At 38.6% G+C, this 18,027-nt stretch overlaps 1 protein-coding gene across 2 annotated transcripts in view; it reads left to right on the plus strand.

Annotated features, from left to right (window-relative positions):
- Positions 1-18,027, plus strand: part of UPL7 (ubiquitin-protein ligase 7) — a 35,465-nt gene that overhangs the window by 8,774 nt on the left and 8,664 nt on the right. For both annotated transcript variants that reach the window (XM_010244665.3, XM_010244659.3), the window contains exons 5-11: positions 1,752-2,756; positions 2,843-3,177; positions 12,089-12,367; positions 12,471-12,723; positions 13,032-13,202; positions 13,293-13,385; positions 17,100-17,207. In XM_010244665.3, coding sequence (XP_010242967.2) covers positions 1,752-2,756; positions 2,843-3,177; positions 12,089-12,367; positions 12,471-12,723; positions 13,032-13,202; positions 13,293-13,385; positions 17,100-17,207 — 2,244 coding nt within the window. The remainder of the gene's footprint in view (positions 1-1,751; positions 2,757-2,842; positions 3,178-12,088; positions 12,368-12,470; positions 12,724-13,031; positions 13,203-13,292; positions 13,386-17,099; positions 17,208-18,027) is intronic.

Genomic DNA, 18,027 nt, shown 5'->3' on the forward strand with positions numbered 1-18,027 from the left:
TCCAAGTTGCCAGAATGTTTGTTGTTTGCATATTTCATGGTTCGTTTTTTCTTCTTTTAGTTTTTAAGTAACTGATATTTCTCTATGTTATTCTTAATCTAGTAGAGTAGAACAATTAATTATTACATTAAACTGAAATATTAGATCTGTTATTTTGGTTGAAGACCCTTCACATGTTTTTGTCTTATCTGTTAGTATGAAATATTACATCTTCTATTAATGGGAACCTTTGTTATTCTATATAAAATGTAATGTCTAATTTAATAAAATCCGGACCAGAAAAATTTACCTCGCTAGGGGAATGGGTTTGTCTTGTCTTTTTGCACTAGTAGATCAAGGTGGTTTTACCTTGTGATCAGCTTGTGTTTTTCTTTTGAGTGGGGGGAAAGGGGTTTGAGTTTTTCATAAAGCATTAGTTAGGCTTCAGTTTTCTGATATTTAAAGCTTGTCTAGAATGGATAAGTAGGTTTGGTGGCAACATTTGGGCTAGGATCCCTTTCTATTCATGGTAATCGTTTGATACCTTTCACATTCTTATTTCTTCTGTCCTGTTATATCACTGGTAAAGATGATAAAAATTCAAAATTTAGATAGATGTTTGTAGAATGGGGATGGTGGGGGCATTTTTCAATTATGTTCCCTTTGCCTTTTGTAATAAATAAGTTTGCAATGTTCATGCATGCTTCCATATCCATATTGTCTTTATTCCTTGTGGTTTTTTTTATAATTTAGGTCCTGTGGTAATTTTAGGCATTTCTTCAAAATTGAGGGAAGCAGAATCCTTTAAATTGCAAAAACATAAATTACACACACATATATTACAGTGGAAATATTGGAACATGGATGTTAGCTCACTCAAAATGCCACTTGTGTTTTCATCTACAATGGCACCTTTTACTTAAGGTTTGAAAATAATACTTTCAAAGTGTAGAGCTTTCATAATTTCATAGTTTCAATCTATTCATCTCTATACAGATCTTTGTTGTAATGAGAGGTGTTGAGTTAAATAACCAATTTTGGACTGTAAGGTGGATAGGATGATGTGGCATCATGTTCTTAACCTCTTTGTGTTGTTTGAAATTCCTATTATATTTGCAACTTAATTGCCTAGCAGTCCATAATTTTCTCTTGCTTTGGTCACTTTGCTTATTTGGATGCCCGAGTTGGTCATGAATAATGATTGTCAGATATCTTGGATAAGTTGTGTTCATAATGATTGTGCGCATTATGTCAACTTATCTCTTAACTCTTATCCATATTCTTGAATAGGAATTAGGGAAAGTATTGCCAGGATATATTTTTGCTAGTGCAAAGGGGACTGGCATATATTAGAAAATTGTTTGGGGCTGTGTTTGTTTCATGTAAAAGGACCAAAATTATAATTGAAATTTTTCATATTGAAAAGTCTCCTCCTTTTACAGTGAAATGAACAGAACCTCTATGTAAAAACTCTTGAACAATGGGAGAATCTTCCCATGGGTTATAAATAAAAACATGCTTTGGCAATATTATTTCCATTTGGATATTCTTATATATTTTAATTATAATGTTTGTTGTTGATAAGAAAGAGAAGTTCAGAAGTTGCCTGGTGTCACTTCCACTGTTTCAATTTTCATAAGTGATTTCAACATTCAATTTCATTAACTTATTCAATGAACAAATTCTATTTTTCTCTTTGATCTGTGTTGCTATCTGTTTTATTACAATCACAAAAATGAGGGAACTGATCAAACTATGGCAGGTGGTGGCAGATGTCAAAGGAGAAAATATTTTTGGAGATGCCAAAGTTAGATCTGTCAAAAATACCTGGTTGCTGTACTGAAGTGATTCCATGTGTAGGTTGGGCTCTTGCAAACATCATAAACCTGGCAACAGAAAGTGTGAATGACTCTGTTAATCCTGGACGGTTTGCACAAGACCTGAAGTGTACATTATATGTTCATGTTGTTGGCATCATTGCAGAAAATTTATTGGTTATGCTTGACAATGTTGGAAAAACAAGGAAGGAGAGCCATGAATATATTGATACTATTGATGATTCTACAGAAGCTGTTAACCCAGGAGATTTGGGAAATGAAATGAACAGGTCCTTGAAGATATCATACATAGACCTTCTTAAACCTGTCCATCAGCAGTGGCATCTTATGACACTTCTGGCAAAGATAAATAAGGATGTCTATATTCAGGGGATTGGTACCTCTTCACCAAACCGGAGCCCCCCATACCCTGGGAACTTGAGATTTCTTGATATTTCATATTTTTATTCTTACATGCTGAGAATATTTTCGTCCTTAAATCCTATAGGTGGCCCCCTGCCTGTTTTGAACATGCTAGCTTTTACTCCTGGGTTTCTTCTAGATCTATGGGGAGCACTTGAAATTTCTATTTTTGTGGGAAAAAATCACATTTCTGTGGGTGATATGCCATTCAGAAGTGGAACATCTGGTAGTCAAAATGATGCAAGCTTTGAGAAGAAACAAAGAAAGATCCCAAAAGATACAGGAAATAAATGGGCTACCGTACTACAAAAAATCACTGGCAAGTCACCATTGGACATGGATCATACTCATTCAACTGATGACCCACCTAAGCTTGATCAGCTCGATGGTGATCCTTGTGACTCATGGGATATTGAGCCTCTGAGGCAGGGTCCACAAGGTATTTCAAAAGACATGGCTTGCCTGCTGCATCTGTTCTGTGCTACATATTCACATCTATTATTGATTCTTGATGACATAGACTTCTATGAGAAACAGGTAAAGCAATTCTAGTTTTCCCTTAAGTATTGGAAAATATTTATTTATGTCTGATTTTCTTTTTATCCTTATTCTGGCATGGGCAGGTTCCCTTCAAGCTGGAGCAGCAGAGAAGAATTGCAGCAGTGCTCAATACATTAGTTTATAATTGCTTTTCTCATAGTAATGGCCCACAAAATACACCATTGACGGAGGCTGCAGTGAGATGCCTCCATCTCCTCTATGAAAGGGATTGCAGGCATCCGTTCTGTCCTCCTGACTTGTGGCTTTCACCTGCTAGAACGAGTCGGCCTCCAATTGCAGCAGCTGCAAGAGCTCATGAAGTGATATCTGCTAATCTGAGATCAGGGGATGCTTTAACTATTCCAAGCATGGGTTCTGTTATCACAACCATTCCACACGTATTTCCATTTGAAGAACGGTAAATTATTAGACAAATAGAATTTTCTGATCTTTTCACAGGCATAGCAATTCAAATAGTATATTACTGAAATGAAGAAAAAGTAGTAGTACATCACAGGGACAATAGAGATAAGGAATTCTATTTGGCCAGGACTCTTTTCTCTACTCCAATGTCTGAAATTGTGCTCAATTCTGAATTCAACAAGAGTGGAAGTGGAGGGTGATTTAGAAGTGGTGAAGGGGTGAATGAGAGGAAGGGGACTTGCTCTTTGGACACTCAAACATTCACTCAGGGAGGCTAGATTTCTAGCTAGTAATCTGAACATCTCATTTAGATGGGTTAGAAGGATTGCTAATGTTCTAGCAGATTGGATTGCTAGAGAAGGGGTGAACTGGATGGACCTATTCTGCAGCCTGCATTTCCATTGCAGGTCAAGGGATTTTTTTTTCTTTGATTGATATCAGGTGAATTTATTGTAACAACTAACATGGGATGAGTAAGACAGGAGGGGAACACTGTATCTCACTAAATCTACATCGCACATTGAGTATAGACATGAGAATAAGAGATAATGAAAATTTTGTAACAGGTTGGCCTTCTATTAATCCCCTCTCCCTATTGCCTATCTAGGAATTTGTCATAATGAGCTTGGCAACCAAAAAACAAGATGTTACCACAAACGCTATCTCTTGTTGTAGCCTGTAGGTGCGTTCATCTAAGGTCATGGCCTATGAATATTAAATGACTGTTCTGGAGAATGTTTATATATTTTCTAGCCTTTTTTTTATCAAAGCTAAATTACTGTAGCCGAAGTAGCAGAAAAGAGAAGAAGAAGAAGAGATGCTGGAATGTCGAACTGCTCTGCTCAGTCGACAGTACTATTATTTATATTATGTAGTACAATGATACAGGAAGTTACTAGAATGCCCCTGATTAGTGATGGGACACCCAGACAACTTAAAACATTAAACAGGATTAGGCCCAGTACAGGACAACTTAAACTTAAGTATAGGCTAATAAGAATTCTTATTAGCCGAATACTCATACATACAAAAACTTCAATCCAACACTCCCCCTCAAGCTAAGCATGGATATCAATCATGTTTAGCTTGCCAAGCATGTCCCTAAACTTTGCTGCTACCAGCCCTTTAGTCAGTACATCCGCAATTTGCATCTCAGATGGAGTATAAGGCACACGGAGTTCACCCGAGACAATTCTTTCTCTAACAAAGTGCCGATCAATCTCAATATGTTTTGTCCTGTCATGCTGCACGAGATTGTTGGCAATATTGATGGCAGCTTTATTGTCACAATACAGCCTGAGAGGACCTTCAGCCTTAATGCCAAGTTCATTAAGAAGAGTTCTGAGCCATAAGAGTTCAGCAACCCCGTGGGCCATAGCTCGATACTCTGCTTCTGCACTTGATCTAGCCACTACATTCTGCTTCTTACTGCACCATGTGACCAGATTTCCTCCCACAAATGTACAGTAACCCGAGGTTGACTTCCTGTCTCCAACAGACCCAGCCCAATCTGCATCAGTGTAGGCTTCAATTTCAATTCTATTTTTTTTCCTGAAGAGAATTCCCTTCCCTAGGCAAGTCTTCAAGTACTTGAGAATCCTTTCAACTGCTTTCATATGAGGAATCTTTGGAGAGTGCATAAATTGACTGACAACATGCACAACATAAGCAATTTCTGGCCGAGTGAGGGATAAGTATATTAGCTTCCCTACCAATTTTTTGTATCTCTCTTTATCACAGTAGTCCTCCCCTACTGATTCCTGCAGGCCATGGTTCTGTTCCATTGGAGTATCTGCTGGCCTGCACCCCATCATGCCTGTTTCCTCTAGGAGGTCAAGAACATACTTCCGCTGACATATGTAGATTCCCTCTCTTGACCTGGCAACTTCAATCCCAAGAAAATATCTCAAATGACTCAAGTCTTTGATCTCAAATTCAGAAGCTAGAAACTCCTTCAGTCTTTTTATCTCTTCTAAGTCATTCCCGGTAATTACCATATCATCCACATAAACAATGAGTGCAGTAAGTTTGCTATCCTGTCTCCTTATGAACAAGGTATGGTCTGCACCACTCTGAGTGTACCCCACTTTCTTCATGGCCCCACAGAGCCTCTCAAACCATGCACGGGGAGATTGCTTCAACACATATAATGCTTTCCTCAATTTGCACACCTTTCTACTAAAGTCATAGCCTGGTGGAGGTTCCATAAATACCTCTTCATGAAGGTCACCATTTAAGAAGGCATTCTTCACATCTAGCTGATGAAGTTCCCATGAAAAATTTGCTGCTAGTGACAATAGAACCCGAATTGTGTTGAGCTTTGCTACCGGGGCAAAGGTTTCTTTGTAGTCAATCCCTTCTTTCTGAGTAAACCCCTTTGCCACAAGTCTGGCCTTGTACCTTTCAATGGACCCGTCCTCCCTGTGCTTTACAGTAAACACCCACTTGCACCCAACAGTGGTCTTCCCCTCTGGCAGATCCACTAATTCCCAAGTTCTTGCTTTCATCTCTTCATTCATAGCTTCTTTCCACCTTGGATCAGACACAGCCTCTGAGTACCTAGAAGGAACACGCACAGAGGAAAGAGCAGACACAAAGGAGTGATAGGCAGGAGATAAATGTGAGTAAGAAACAAAATCAGCAATGGGGTGCCGAGTGGTGCAAGAGCGGATAGGCTTACAGAGAGCAATAGGAAGATCCAAATCAGAAGTATGAGAGTTGAAATTACCTTGGATTGTAGAGACAGATTGATCCGAGTCCAACTAGTTGTTGTCATGAGGTTGAGGACCCCTTTTTCTTCTGTTGTATGTAAGTATCTCTTTTTGTTGCCTACTGGAGCCTTCAAGAACATCTGCAGCATCAGGAGAGGTAACCGGCACAGTGGGAGCCTCACTGGGTTGACCCGGAATGTCACAACAAGGAGTAGGAGGAGAGGATGGAAGACCCGAGGCAGATAGGGGAACAAAAAAGGAGGGAGAATGAGAATCCTCTTCCATCCCACTAGTCTCCCCCTGAAGAGGATTCTGAGAAGACTGAAAATAGGATTGAGACTCAAAGAACACCACATCTCAGGTGACATACTTTCTCTTGGAGACAGGGTCATAACACTTGTAACCCTTTTGTGTAGGAGAGTACCCCAAGAATATTCCCTTTGTAGCCTTAGGATCCAGCTTAGTCTTCTTTGGATCCTTCACATGTATGAAACATATACAGCCAAAGACCCGAGGAGGAAGAGGAAAGTCTGGAAGAGTGGGGCACAAAACAGAGAAAGGGGTTTTCATACCCAACACCTTAGATGGCATCCGGTTTATCAGATATGATGCAGAAAGTACAGCTTGAGACCAGTATTGCTTGGGGACTTTGTGTTGGAATAGTAAGGCTCGAGCTGTCTCCAATAGATGTCTATTCTTGCGCTCAGCAACCCCATTCTGCTAAGGAGTATAAGCACAGGATAACTGATGTAGTATGCCAGCATCTTCCATGAATAAGTTCAAGGATTTTTCAAAGTATTCAGCAGCATTGTCTGACCTGAATTGCTTAATCTTCTTATTAAACTGTGTTTCAATCATCTTGCAAAATGCCATGGTTATCCGTGGTACTTCATCCCGTCCTTTTAACAGGTAGATCCATGTACAACGAGAGTAGTGGTCAATAAAACTGATAAAGTACCGGAAACCATAAAAGGAAACAATGGGTGAAGGGCCCGGACATCAGAATGAACCAAATCAAAAGGAGCACAAATTTCATTGCTGGAAATTGGATACACAGTTCTACATTGTTTTGACATTTGACATACTTCACAGGTTAGACTCTGACTTGGAATGCCCTTAAACAATTCGGGAAACAACATTTCTAATGAGGAGAAAGACACATGACCTAGCCTAGCATGCCAAAGATGCAGATTAGCTATTGACTCCACACTTTCCGGATTACTAGCAGCAGATGCTTGTAAGGCTGAGCCGATGTCTGCATCAAGGTAGTAGAGGCCTCCATACTCATGACCGCACCTAATCGTTCTCCTTGTCAATCTGTCCTGGAAGACACAATGAGTAGGAAAAAATGTTATACTACAGTTCAAATTTTTTGTAAGTTTTGAAACAGACAAGAGATTTGATGTAAGACTGGGAACATGTAAAACTGATTTAAGAGAGAGGTCCTTGCTTAGGTCAACAATTCCCTTTTCAGAGATAGTGGAGAAAGACCCGTCAACAACTCTCATCTTATCTTGACTAGACAACAAATGATATGAAGAGAATAGGGAAGACATATGTGTCATATGGTCAGTAGCACCGGAATCAATAACCCAAGAAGTAGAGTCAATAGAGCCAGTGGCACTGAAGGCAGAGGCTGTACCTGATCTAGCAAGAGATGTAGAAGCAAAAGAATTATTTCTTAGACGGGCTAATGCCCTGCTAAGGACCTCAACCTCACTAGTAGTGAAGCCCAATGTACCAGTTCCAGAGGAATCAGCAACCTGGCCCATAGGAGAAGAAGACACTGTTGGTGTATTTTGTGAGTTGTCATCATTGTTGCTGGCGACAAAATTCCCACTTGTCGCAGGCCTGTTATCTCTAAAAGAAACATCTCTGGGTATTGAAGACATCTTGACTGCAGCCACTGTGTAGGTGACACTGATTGAGACTAGCCGAAGCAGTTCTGAAGGTTCTGAACCAGTTCTGGAGCAGATCTGATTAGCTGAAATGATCACAGCAGGTTCTGACAGCACTCGACACAGTTTCAGACTTGCCGAGACTGTCACAGTTCTGAAACAGTTCAGTTACAACAGCAAGCAAGGAGTTCTGGGCTGGTAACCGACCTGAAGCTAAGGGTTCTCAACTATTGTGCTATGCAGACTCCACTTGAACTTTGAGTACTGCAACTGTAAAGAGAGTGCCCTTCCTTGCGGCCAATACTAGGACTGCTGACATCAGTCCTCAACTAGGGTTCACAGTGCTGAACAATCTGGAGCTGGCAGCTCCCTAGGTAATCTCACAGCAGTGGTGAGGGGTTTTGGACTGATAACCACCCTGAACTTGGAGCTGTTTGCGACATTGCTATGCTGGTAGAAGTGTTCACAGTGCTGGTAGAACACTAGATAGACTTCACTTGGGCTGAACCAAAAACTGCAACAGTTCGGGTACAGTAGCGAGTGAACAGTTCGAGGCTGCAACAGTAGCAAGTGAACAGTGGGCTCTGTAGAAGAAGCTAAGTCTGTGCGAGTCTTGCTGGAGCACCGAAGCTGCAACTGTAGAAGTAGCTAAGCCCCTTTCGGCTAGTGCTAGGACTGCTGAAATCAGTCCTCAACTAGGTCTGTCCTACACAGACCTCTCTTAGTAGCCAAATAGCTACTATTTGCTGGAAATAACCTAGTAGGACATCTACTTCTGGGTCTTACTTCCCTTGAGTCCTACAACCAAGAGAAACCCTAGGTTCGAACTTGCTTTACTCTTTTACACCCCTAGGTCTTCACTACGCAACCCAGAAAAGGAAGAGAGAAGATGAAAAGACAGCAAGAGAAGAGAGTGTGTGCCGGCTGAAACCAGGAAGAAGCCAATGCTCTGATACCATGAAAGCTAAATTACTGTAGCCGAAGTAGCAGAAAAGAGAAGAAGAAGAAGAGATGCTGGAATGTCGAACTGCTCTGCTCAGTCGACAGTACTATTATTTATATTATGGTGTAGTACAATGATACAGGAAGTTACTAGAATGCCCCTGATTAGTGATGGAACACCCAGACAACTTAAAACATTAAACAAGATTAGGCCCATTAACAAAGGCCCAGTACAAGACAACTTAAACTTAGGTATAGGCTAATAAGAACTCTTATCAGCCGAATACTCATACATACAAAGACTTCAATCCAACATCAATAACAGTAACTTCCATTAATGGAGAATGAGCTTACAGAGGAGGAGAGCTAAAATATCTTTACTCTCCAAATATGCCAACATACAACCAAATTGAAAATGAACAATTACATCTGAGCCCAAAAAACAAAATTCCTATTCACCCCTTGCCTAGCTAATCCATCTGCAAATGAATTTGCACTTCTCTTTACCCAAGTGCATTGAACTTCAATGTCCTTAGTCAGCCATTTAAATTTCCTCTTTTCATTTCTGTAGTTCCAGAGCCTAGAGTTGTCTTCTTTTAACCAGCTCACTACAGTTTCAGAGCCTATTTTCTAGCTTTTTTTAGTTGTTCATTAAACTCTGTCATAAATGTAGTTCATCTATGATTGTTCTTTTTACCAACACCCTTAGACGCTCTGGTTGAATTTGACAACTCATTGGAATTAATTGGTATAAATAATCTCAGTTTTCTATATAACCTTATTTTCTGAACCTTTCTTGCATTTTCTTTCTTCTTGTTCATGAATTTCCTCATATATCTAATTCCGAAAATTCTGGTAAAGGTGCAACTTTGAGAAAGAACTGAACAGAAATACTTTAATGTATCGTAGTGAAGGTTTAAAATGTTGGTATCAGTGGAAATATTGATCATCCAAATGTATCATTAGTCACTCTAGATTTCCTTAACTGGAAAAGCCTGAAAAGAATTGGGGGAGGAAGAAAGGACAAAAAAAAAGCGTAAGTGAACAAACTGGACAAGTTTGCAATCCAAGTTCTACAATCAGAATTTGAGTTATCAATGAAGACCCCTTATAAGGATTTCAGCAAATTCAATACTTCAAACACTTCAAAGTACCTCAAACCTCTCCTTAGACCAATATTGAGATCCAAACCGAAGTTGAACAAGCAAACACAATGGGGGATGGTTTTGTTCTTGTAGGAGATAGAAAAAATGTTTGTGAAAGCATCTTTCAAAGGCCTCCTCCCACCACCACCAAAGTGCTGGTTCCAACTTGTCCAAAAGAGTATTTTCTTCAATGTATTTCTGGGCTTTTTTTGTTTAAAGTAATTGGTAAAGAGAACTTATTGGTGGATTATTTCATTGTGTACCATCAATTCTTGTGGTTAAACAGTTTGTCAGGCTATGATATTTTAAAATCGGCATAGGAATTTAGTTTTTTCCTATTACTGCTTGGAGTATGATATCATTTTGGGGTTGCCTTTCCTCAAGTTATTTTGCATCTGGTCCTCTTTTTGATTAGTAAGATTTGGCACCTTTTTAGGAGCTAGATGATTGTATGCTTCTCAATTTTGTATTAACAAAGATCTTTTATCTGGTTACTGATAAAAAAAGAAGCTGTTCTAAAAGTATCTATGAATGGTTTAAAAAATCTGACACTTTAGGTTGTAACTAGTAAGTAGTAAGAATTACCCTTGCAGCCTAAGTGGAGGGATGCTTGATACTTGATTGTAAATTGTAAAGATGATGGGCTGGGCTGCCCCTTTTTCCCATTATTGGGCCAGTTTTCTTTCTTTTTATTGTCCATAAGTACCCACCTTATTGAGGGCACTCTTGTAATTGTATCTGACGGTTACAATCAGATTTATAAAAGTGATTAGGGGACTGAAAAGAGCATTGATACACTCTCTTCTTTCTTCCCTTCTCTTCTTCTTCTGAACTCTTTCTTCCTCCATCTTTCTCCTTCTTCGGTTTTCTCTTTTAGGCCCATACAGTGTATGGAGAACTGATTGGCTGATAGATTAACAGCTTACACAGCCCAGTTGGGGGAGGGTTTCAGAGAAGAATATAGTCTTTGTTTGAGCCCAAGACAGATTCTTGGAGAGTTTCCTGAAAACCCTATAAAACTAGAGAATTTGAATTAAGGGGGTCTAAAGATAGTTTTAAGCTGGCGCTTGGGGCTAGAAGAGAAGGTTCTTGATCAATATTGAAATTGATCCAGGTTGGGAAGATTTCTGGAGTTCCAGGTAGGAGTGGTTAGACTTTTTCTCTTCCTCCCAGGTTGTCATGTCCTATGAAACCCTAATTTTGGTGATTGGAGAGCAGCTTTGACTTTAGGGAAATGATTCTGGGTTAGTAGCACCCAATTTTTATTTTCATGTGTTTCCGTTTAGCCAATGGAGCAAACTAGAGGTGAGGTCCCTGAATAGGTTTTGATTCTCCAACAGACTTTATTAAACCAGTAGAGAGAAAGGAGATTCAAAGGTATAGGTTCTTAATAAAGGGTACTCAAGATCCAACTTTTAAGCATGTCAGGAGAAGCAAATTAAATTACAGATGCAAAAAAGACTAGCCTCTACCCTGGTGCAGAGTTTCTCCAATATCACATAGCTTTCCCAGTAGCTCCTCTGGCTAGACTATTTTATAAGGTGTCTTAATTCCAAGTTCCAACCAATAAACTCCACTGATGGTTACCTGAAAATCACCCTTCACTTGTTTCATCTGGAAGCCCAAAGATTAATCAACTTGAACCATTGTAGAAGCAACTGCAGTAGCACCTGATCCCATAAAAAATAGCATTGCCATCACTTTTTAAATATACCAGAAGGATCACTTACCTTTGATCTTTGAAAGTGCCTCCAAACCCAAGGGACCTTGGTGGCTTGGATGAGGGTACTCATAGAGCTTTGTAGCTCTATGGGTATATGTGGAGAGGGTGAATAGGTGATAACTCCTGAACTATGACATGGGTCCGTATGTCTTTTTTCACCACTACAATCCTCATTTTGTTGTTGCTCAATGTCTAATTTGAACCTCAATTTTATCTTGAAATAGTCTCTGGTGCAGTAATTTGATCCCGAAGCATGTAGCTAAATATCTTAATTGAATTTCTCTTGAGGCTACGCTACCCTTAGGTTCCTCAAATGCATATATTTCCAACCTTAATTTAAACTTACTAGTATTTCCACATTTGCTCCAAAGCCCTGGGGCTAAGGTTTTGTGTCTATCTGCTTGAGTTGATTCTGAATTATCAATTATTGGGACTTCAGCTGGAGTTCTATGGAAAATGATTTCTGATAGAGCTGATCCATTTGCAGGGTTCAGATGTTTAGAGAATTTATCAAGTTGGACAAAGCTTCTCGAAGAATGGCAGGTGAAGTGGCTCGACCGGGTCCAGGTTCAATAGAGATAGTAGTTCGCCGGAATCATATAGTTGAAGATGGATTTAAGCAGTTAAACACCCTTGGGTCAAAGCTAAAATCATCGATACATGTTTCATTTGTCAGTGAATGTGGCCTTCCAGAGGCTGGCCTGGACTATGGTGGTTTGTCCAAAGAGTTCTTGACTGATATCTCAAGAACAGCTTTTGACCCTGAGTAAGTTTGAATAAATTTCTTCATTATAAGATGACAACTCTGTCATTCCATATCAAGAGTGTTCTTCCAATGTAACAGCCGAAATTCATCTTCACCTTTGCAGGCATGGATTGTTTTCTCAGACCTCAACTTCAGAAAGACTTTTAATTCCTAATACAGCAGCGAGGTTTATGGAGAATGGGATCCAGATGATTGAGTTCCTTGGGAGAGTTGTTGGGAAAGCACTTTATGAAGGAATATTATTAGATTATTATTTTTCACACGTTTTTGTACAAAAGCTTTTAGGCCGTTATAGTTTTCTTGATGAACTATCAACATTAGATTCAGAGCTGTACAGGAATCTTATGTATGTAAAGGTAAACTTTCTTGTTATATAAGAGGAAATTTTAAGCATAGAACATTTCATTTATGTGTGCACAATATCCCTGACTTGTAGGATCTTTAGTAGAGTAGTAAATTATAGAAGTAGAATACTATATGAATAAACCCTGCATCGAATTTTGTATCATACTAGGTGTATTTGCCTGTTTTGGAGGCCATGTTGCAATTTCATTTCATTTAATCCTTAGGAATGTTAATGATTTAAATGTTTATTCACCTGCTCAAACACATGATTTCTTAATTTTCCAATTTGTTTCGACTTTTATTGGCTTTATTTCTACAGAATTATGATGGTGATGTCAAAGAACTCTCCTTAGATTTCACAGTTACTGAGGAAATACTAGGCAAACGGATTGTCACTGAGCTTAAACCCGGTGGAAAAGATGTTGCTGTCACAAATGAGAACAAATTGCAGTATATTCATGCCATTGCAGACTATAAACTTAACCGTCAGGTACAAAATGTAGTGCCAGATCTGCAAGATTTTGATCTTTTTTGTTTCAACGTAGTATATTTTTCCTTGCTTCTGGATGTTGGTTTGCAGATATTGCCTTTGGCAAATGCATTTTACAGAGGGTTGATTGATCTGATATCACCATCCTGGTTGAGCTTATTTAATGCAAGTGAATTTAATCAGGTGTGGCCTTTTCATACTTTCACTTCTTTTTATCCTCCTCCCTTTCCTCATAGGAATATCATTGGTATTTGTAAGTTATTTTCTTCCTTGGAGTCCTTGGTAATTGGAATTGAAGTATGCTACAATTTTAAGTACTTAAGCTATACCTACCTCATGAGTCATGAATTATACAATTCATAGTCCGTTAGTCATAAGTGAAATTGTTAAGTTCTAAATTGGGTTAAAAGGAATTATTGGTTTCTTTTGGTCAATGGATGTGCAAGCCTACTTCATGTTGTAATAATTACCATTTGGAGGAGAGAAACACCAATATATCTGCATTGCTACGAAGGAGAAAGACTTGGAAGTTATGTCATTGCCTGTGCATTTTATGCAAGAAAAGTGGGGAGACTATTAATAATCTTTTTATATTCCGGGCATTTGCAACTGATTTGGAAGCATTTCATGCTTCTATTTGGTGTCAGAGGCAGCCCCCTTCTGATATTTGTGTTAGAGGCAACCCTGGGGCCTTCCCCAAGAAATGAAAAACTATGTGGAGATGTGATCAATCTGTCAATTTGTTAGGAGAGAAACTCTAAGATATCTCCAATGAAATTTAGTGTCATGAGTTTGTTTCTAACTTGGTTGTAATTAGCATTGCCCACTTGGTTAAAAGAGATGGTTTGGTGTATTGGTTATTGATTGATTTTCTTGTCAAATGAGAAAAAATAATAAAAACAAATATGAATCAATAGACTTGATGCAAAGTAAGAAGAGGAGAGAAGAGAAGAGAAGAGAAGAGAGAGAGAGGAATGTGGGGGAAACAAAAAAAAAATGCTGCCTCCCTCTTCACTTTCATTCATATCAATGGAATAAAAGAATGTATAATGACCAAACTACCCTGTCACCACATACAAGAATAAGGAACATATAAAGGAAATAAACTAAGACGTGTAACATAATGCATAACTCCTCAACATTCCCCCTCAATTTGGGAATAACTTGCATAAATCTGCTTCCAGCTTGGACTTAACAACAGCCTTGGTAAAGATGTTGGTCAATTGCATATCAGAAGAAACATAGTGCAAGTAGACTTCTCTAGATGCAATCCCCTCCCTAAGAAAATGCTGGTGTATCTCAATATTTTAGTTTTATTATGTTGTATTGGATTATGTGCAATGTTAGTAGCAGCTTGGTTGTTACAATATAACATCAACGGCTTCTCCAAGTCGATGCCAAACTCTCCAAGTTAGCCATGAGACACTTCAGACATACCATGAGCCATACTTCAGCATTGGAATGGGCAACAATATTTTGCTTTTTATACTTCCAAGACACCAAATTACCACTAGCACACACAATCACTTGACGTAGACCACCTATCATCACTACATCTAGCCTAACCTAAACCACTTTAACTTCTATTTTCATGTGTCCATGTCTACTGTGTAAAATTCCTCTACTAGAATGCTTCTTCAGATAGGCCAGTATCCTATCAACAGTTGCAAGATGTGTGCTCCTTGGTTCATGCATGTATTGATTAACAACACTAATAGCATATGATATGTTATTGATAAAAAGAAATAGCATATGATATGTTAGGTCTAGTCATAGCATATAATATGTAAGGCCTAGATTGATCCCCATCATCTCCCCTTGGCTTGAGAGAACTCAATCATGTTGAGTTAAAGGCATGATACTGTTCGAAAAGATGTGAATTAAGATGACACAAGTCTTCAACTGTAATCCATGTGCAATGATTTATTCTGAATGAAGTTGGTTCTTCCACCTCACAAGAAACTTCTGCCATCCCCCACTTGTTGTAGATATCAGTTTCTCATCAAGAATATCTTCGGGCACATTAGTACATGGAACCTAAGGCAGATTAGGCAATGAGACTGCAAGATAATCAATATGACCATGGCATTCACATCATCAGCATTAAAGATTGGACTGATTCCCATGTCACTTGTCAGTTCTAGAACATAGGCATTGGAATTAATTTTCTTGGTGATCTTGTAGGGACCTACATTTTTGGAGTAAAGCTTCTTATAAAGGCCCTTAGGAAAGCATTCAGGACATATATGCACCATCATCACCCTCCTGAAAATCAGCTAGGCACCTATGTAAATCAGCCTTGGCTTTGTATGCATCATTTCTAAGAGCAATTTTGCATCTAACATCATCATGGATTTCCCTCATATAGCAAGCAAAGCCTTCAACCTCTATGCTAGTCCTGGCATTTGGTGGCAAAGATAATAAATCAATAGGCCTCTTACGTCGAATTCCAGTAACTATCTCAAAAGGACTTCTGCCAATTGACCTGTTAATTGAACTACTGTAAGCAAATTTAGGCATAGGTTGGATGAGATCCTACCTAGAAGTATGATCACTAACTAAGCAACACAGCAAATCAATGAGACTTCTATTAACTAACTAAGCAACACTGTAAGCAAATCAGCCTTGGCTTTGTATGCATCATTTCTAAGAGCAATTTTGCATCTAACATCTTCATGGATTTTCCTCATATAGCAAGCAAAGCCTTCAACCTCTATGCTAGTCCTGGCATTTGGTGGCAAAGATAATAAATCAATAGGCCTCTTACGTCGAATTCCAGTAACTATCTCAAAAGGACTTCTGCCAATTGACCTGTTAATTGAACTACTGTAAGCAAATTTAGGCATAGGTTGGATGAGATCCTACCTAGAAGTATGATCACTAACTAAGCAACACAGCAAATCAATGAGACTTTTATTAACTACTTCAGTTTGGTCATCAGCCTAAGGGTGGAAAGAAGATAAGAAATTCAGCTTTATACCGAGGAGTTTCCATATTGTCTTCTAAAAGTAACTCATGAAGTTCGTATCTTGATCAGACATCTATCAAAAAAATATCTTGATCAGAATAAATAGTAACAGGAACACATGCAAACGGACTTCTCTAAAGAATACATTTGCCACATTTGAGGCATCTAATGTCTTACTACAAGGAATAAAGTGGGCCATTTTAAAGAAACTGTCTACCACAACCTAAATGGAATCATGACCCCTTGCTGTCTTGGGCAGACCTAGAACAAAATCCATAAAAAGTTCTTGCCAAGACTCATGTGGAATTGATAAAGGGGTGTAGAACCCTGTATTCTTCTTTCTCCCCTTTCCCAGTTGACAAATACTGCACACAATCAACACCAGCCTTAAGGATAGTCCAATAGAAGTAATCTTTGACCATACCTGTGGCCTTGTCTTGACCAAATTGCCCAGCAATTCCATCTGTATGTAACTCCCATATAACATAATCATGTAGTGAAGTATTAGGTAGACACAAACAAGTTTTCTTGAAGACTTGAACATCATGGATAGAAAAGCCAGGATATTCAGTTTTCTGTCTAGCCTGTAAAGAACCATAAACTGATGCTGAAATCCTTGCAACCATGATAGTCTTGCTCTAGATGATTGAACCCCACAACCTGTAAAGACATAGAATGAAATATAAACACCACCTGCTAAGAATTCAGCACATTTTTATGTCGACTACTAGATGCTTTATTTCTTTTAACTTTTTTTCTGTGTTTGGATACTAATCTATGTTATATTGCTCTGATTTGAAAACTCAAAGTTTCTTTCATAGTTTTAGATACAGTTAAGTTTCTGAAGGAATGTGTTACTTGAATGTTCTGCCAAATTTTTTCATGTTATTAATTATGTGCTTACTTTATCCATGATTTGCCATTTGCAGTTACTTTCTGGTGGAAACCATGATATTGATATTGATGATTTAAGGAATAATACTCGATACACCGGTGGTTATTCTGAAGGGAGTCGGACAGTCAAACTCTTTTGGGAGGTATTGGGCCAACAAATGATTTCTTGATTAGTTGGGTATTTATTTTACTTTTTATGAAAGTAGTAGAAATTTGCTGAATTAAAAAAATATGAAAGAAAGTAGTTTCTTGAAGAGAGAAGGAAGAGAGAAGGAGAAGAAGAGAAGAAGAGAAGTTGAAAGAAAAGAGAGCAATAATCTGGCCACCCCCTTCACTTATTATTTATACTAAAATAATAGAACAATACAAAGACAACTATGCCCTTATAGGGCGGCAAAACATAAAACAGCATATATAACACTCAAAAAACATAATAAAATTTGGACTCACATAACTACTGTGGTCCCCACCTCCTATCTAACAACTAACATAAAACATCTACTCAGAAAAACATCATAAAACTAATTAATCTTCAACACTCCCCCTCAAGTTGGGAGTAAATGTCACACATTCCCAATTTGCATAGATCATGTTCAAGCTTGTTCCTTGCCACCCCTTTAGTGAAAACATCAGCCAGCTGCAACTCTGAAGAGACATAAGGCAAACACACTTCTCTGGTTGTTACCCTTTCTCTTATAAAGTGTCTATCAACTTCAATGTGTTTTGTCCTATCATGCTGAATTGGATTGTGGGCAATATTGATTGCACCCTGATTGTCATAGTATAACATCGCTTGTTTCTTACTCTTCCAGGAGATCAAGCTTCCACCTACAAAGGTACACATTCCTGATGTAGACCTCATGTCATCTAAGCATCCTGCCCAGTTTGCATCCGTAGAGGATTCTAGCTTCATATTCTCATGATTTGAGAAAAGAATGCCTTTGCCAAGGTGTTTTTTCAGAT

The sequence above is a fragment of the Nelumbo nucifera genome, chromosome 6 (genome assembly GCF_055504915.1).
Source record: "Nelumbo nucifera cultivar China Antique chromosome 6, China Antique-T2T, whole genome shotgun sequence".
In the NCBI taxonomy this organism is placed as follows: domain Eukaryota; kingdom Viridiplantae; phylum Streptophyta; class Magnoliopsida; order Proteales; family Nelumbonaceae; genus Nelumbo; species Nelumbo nucifera.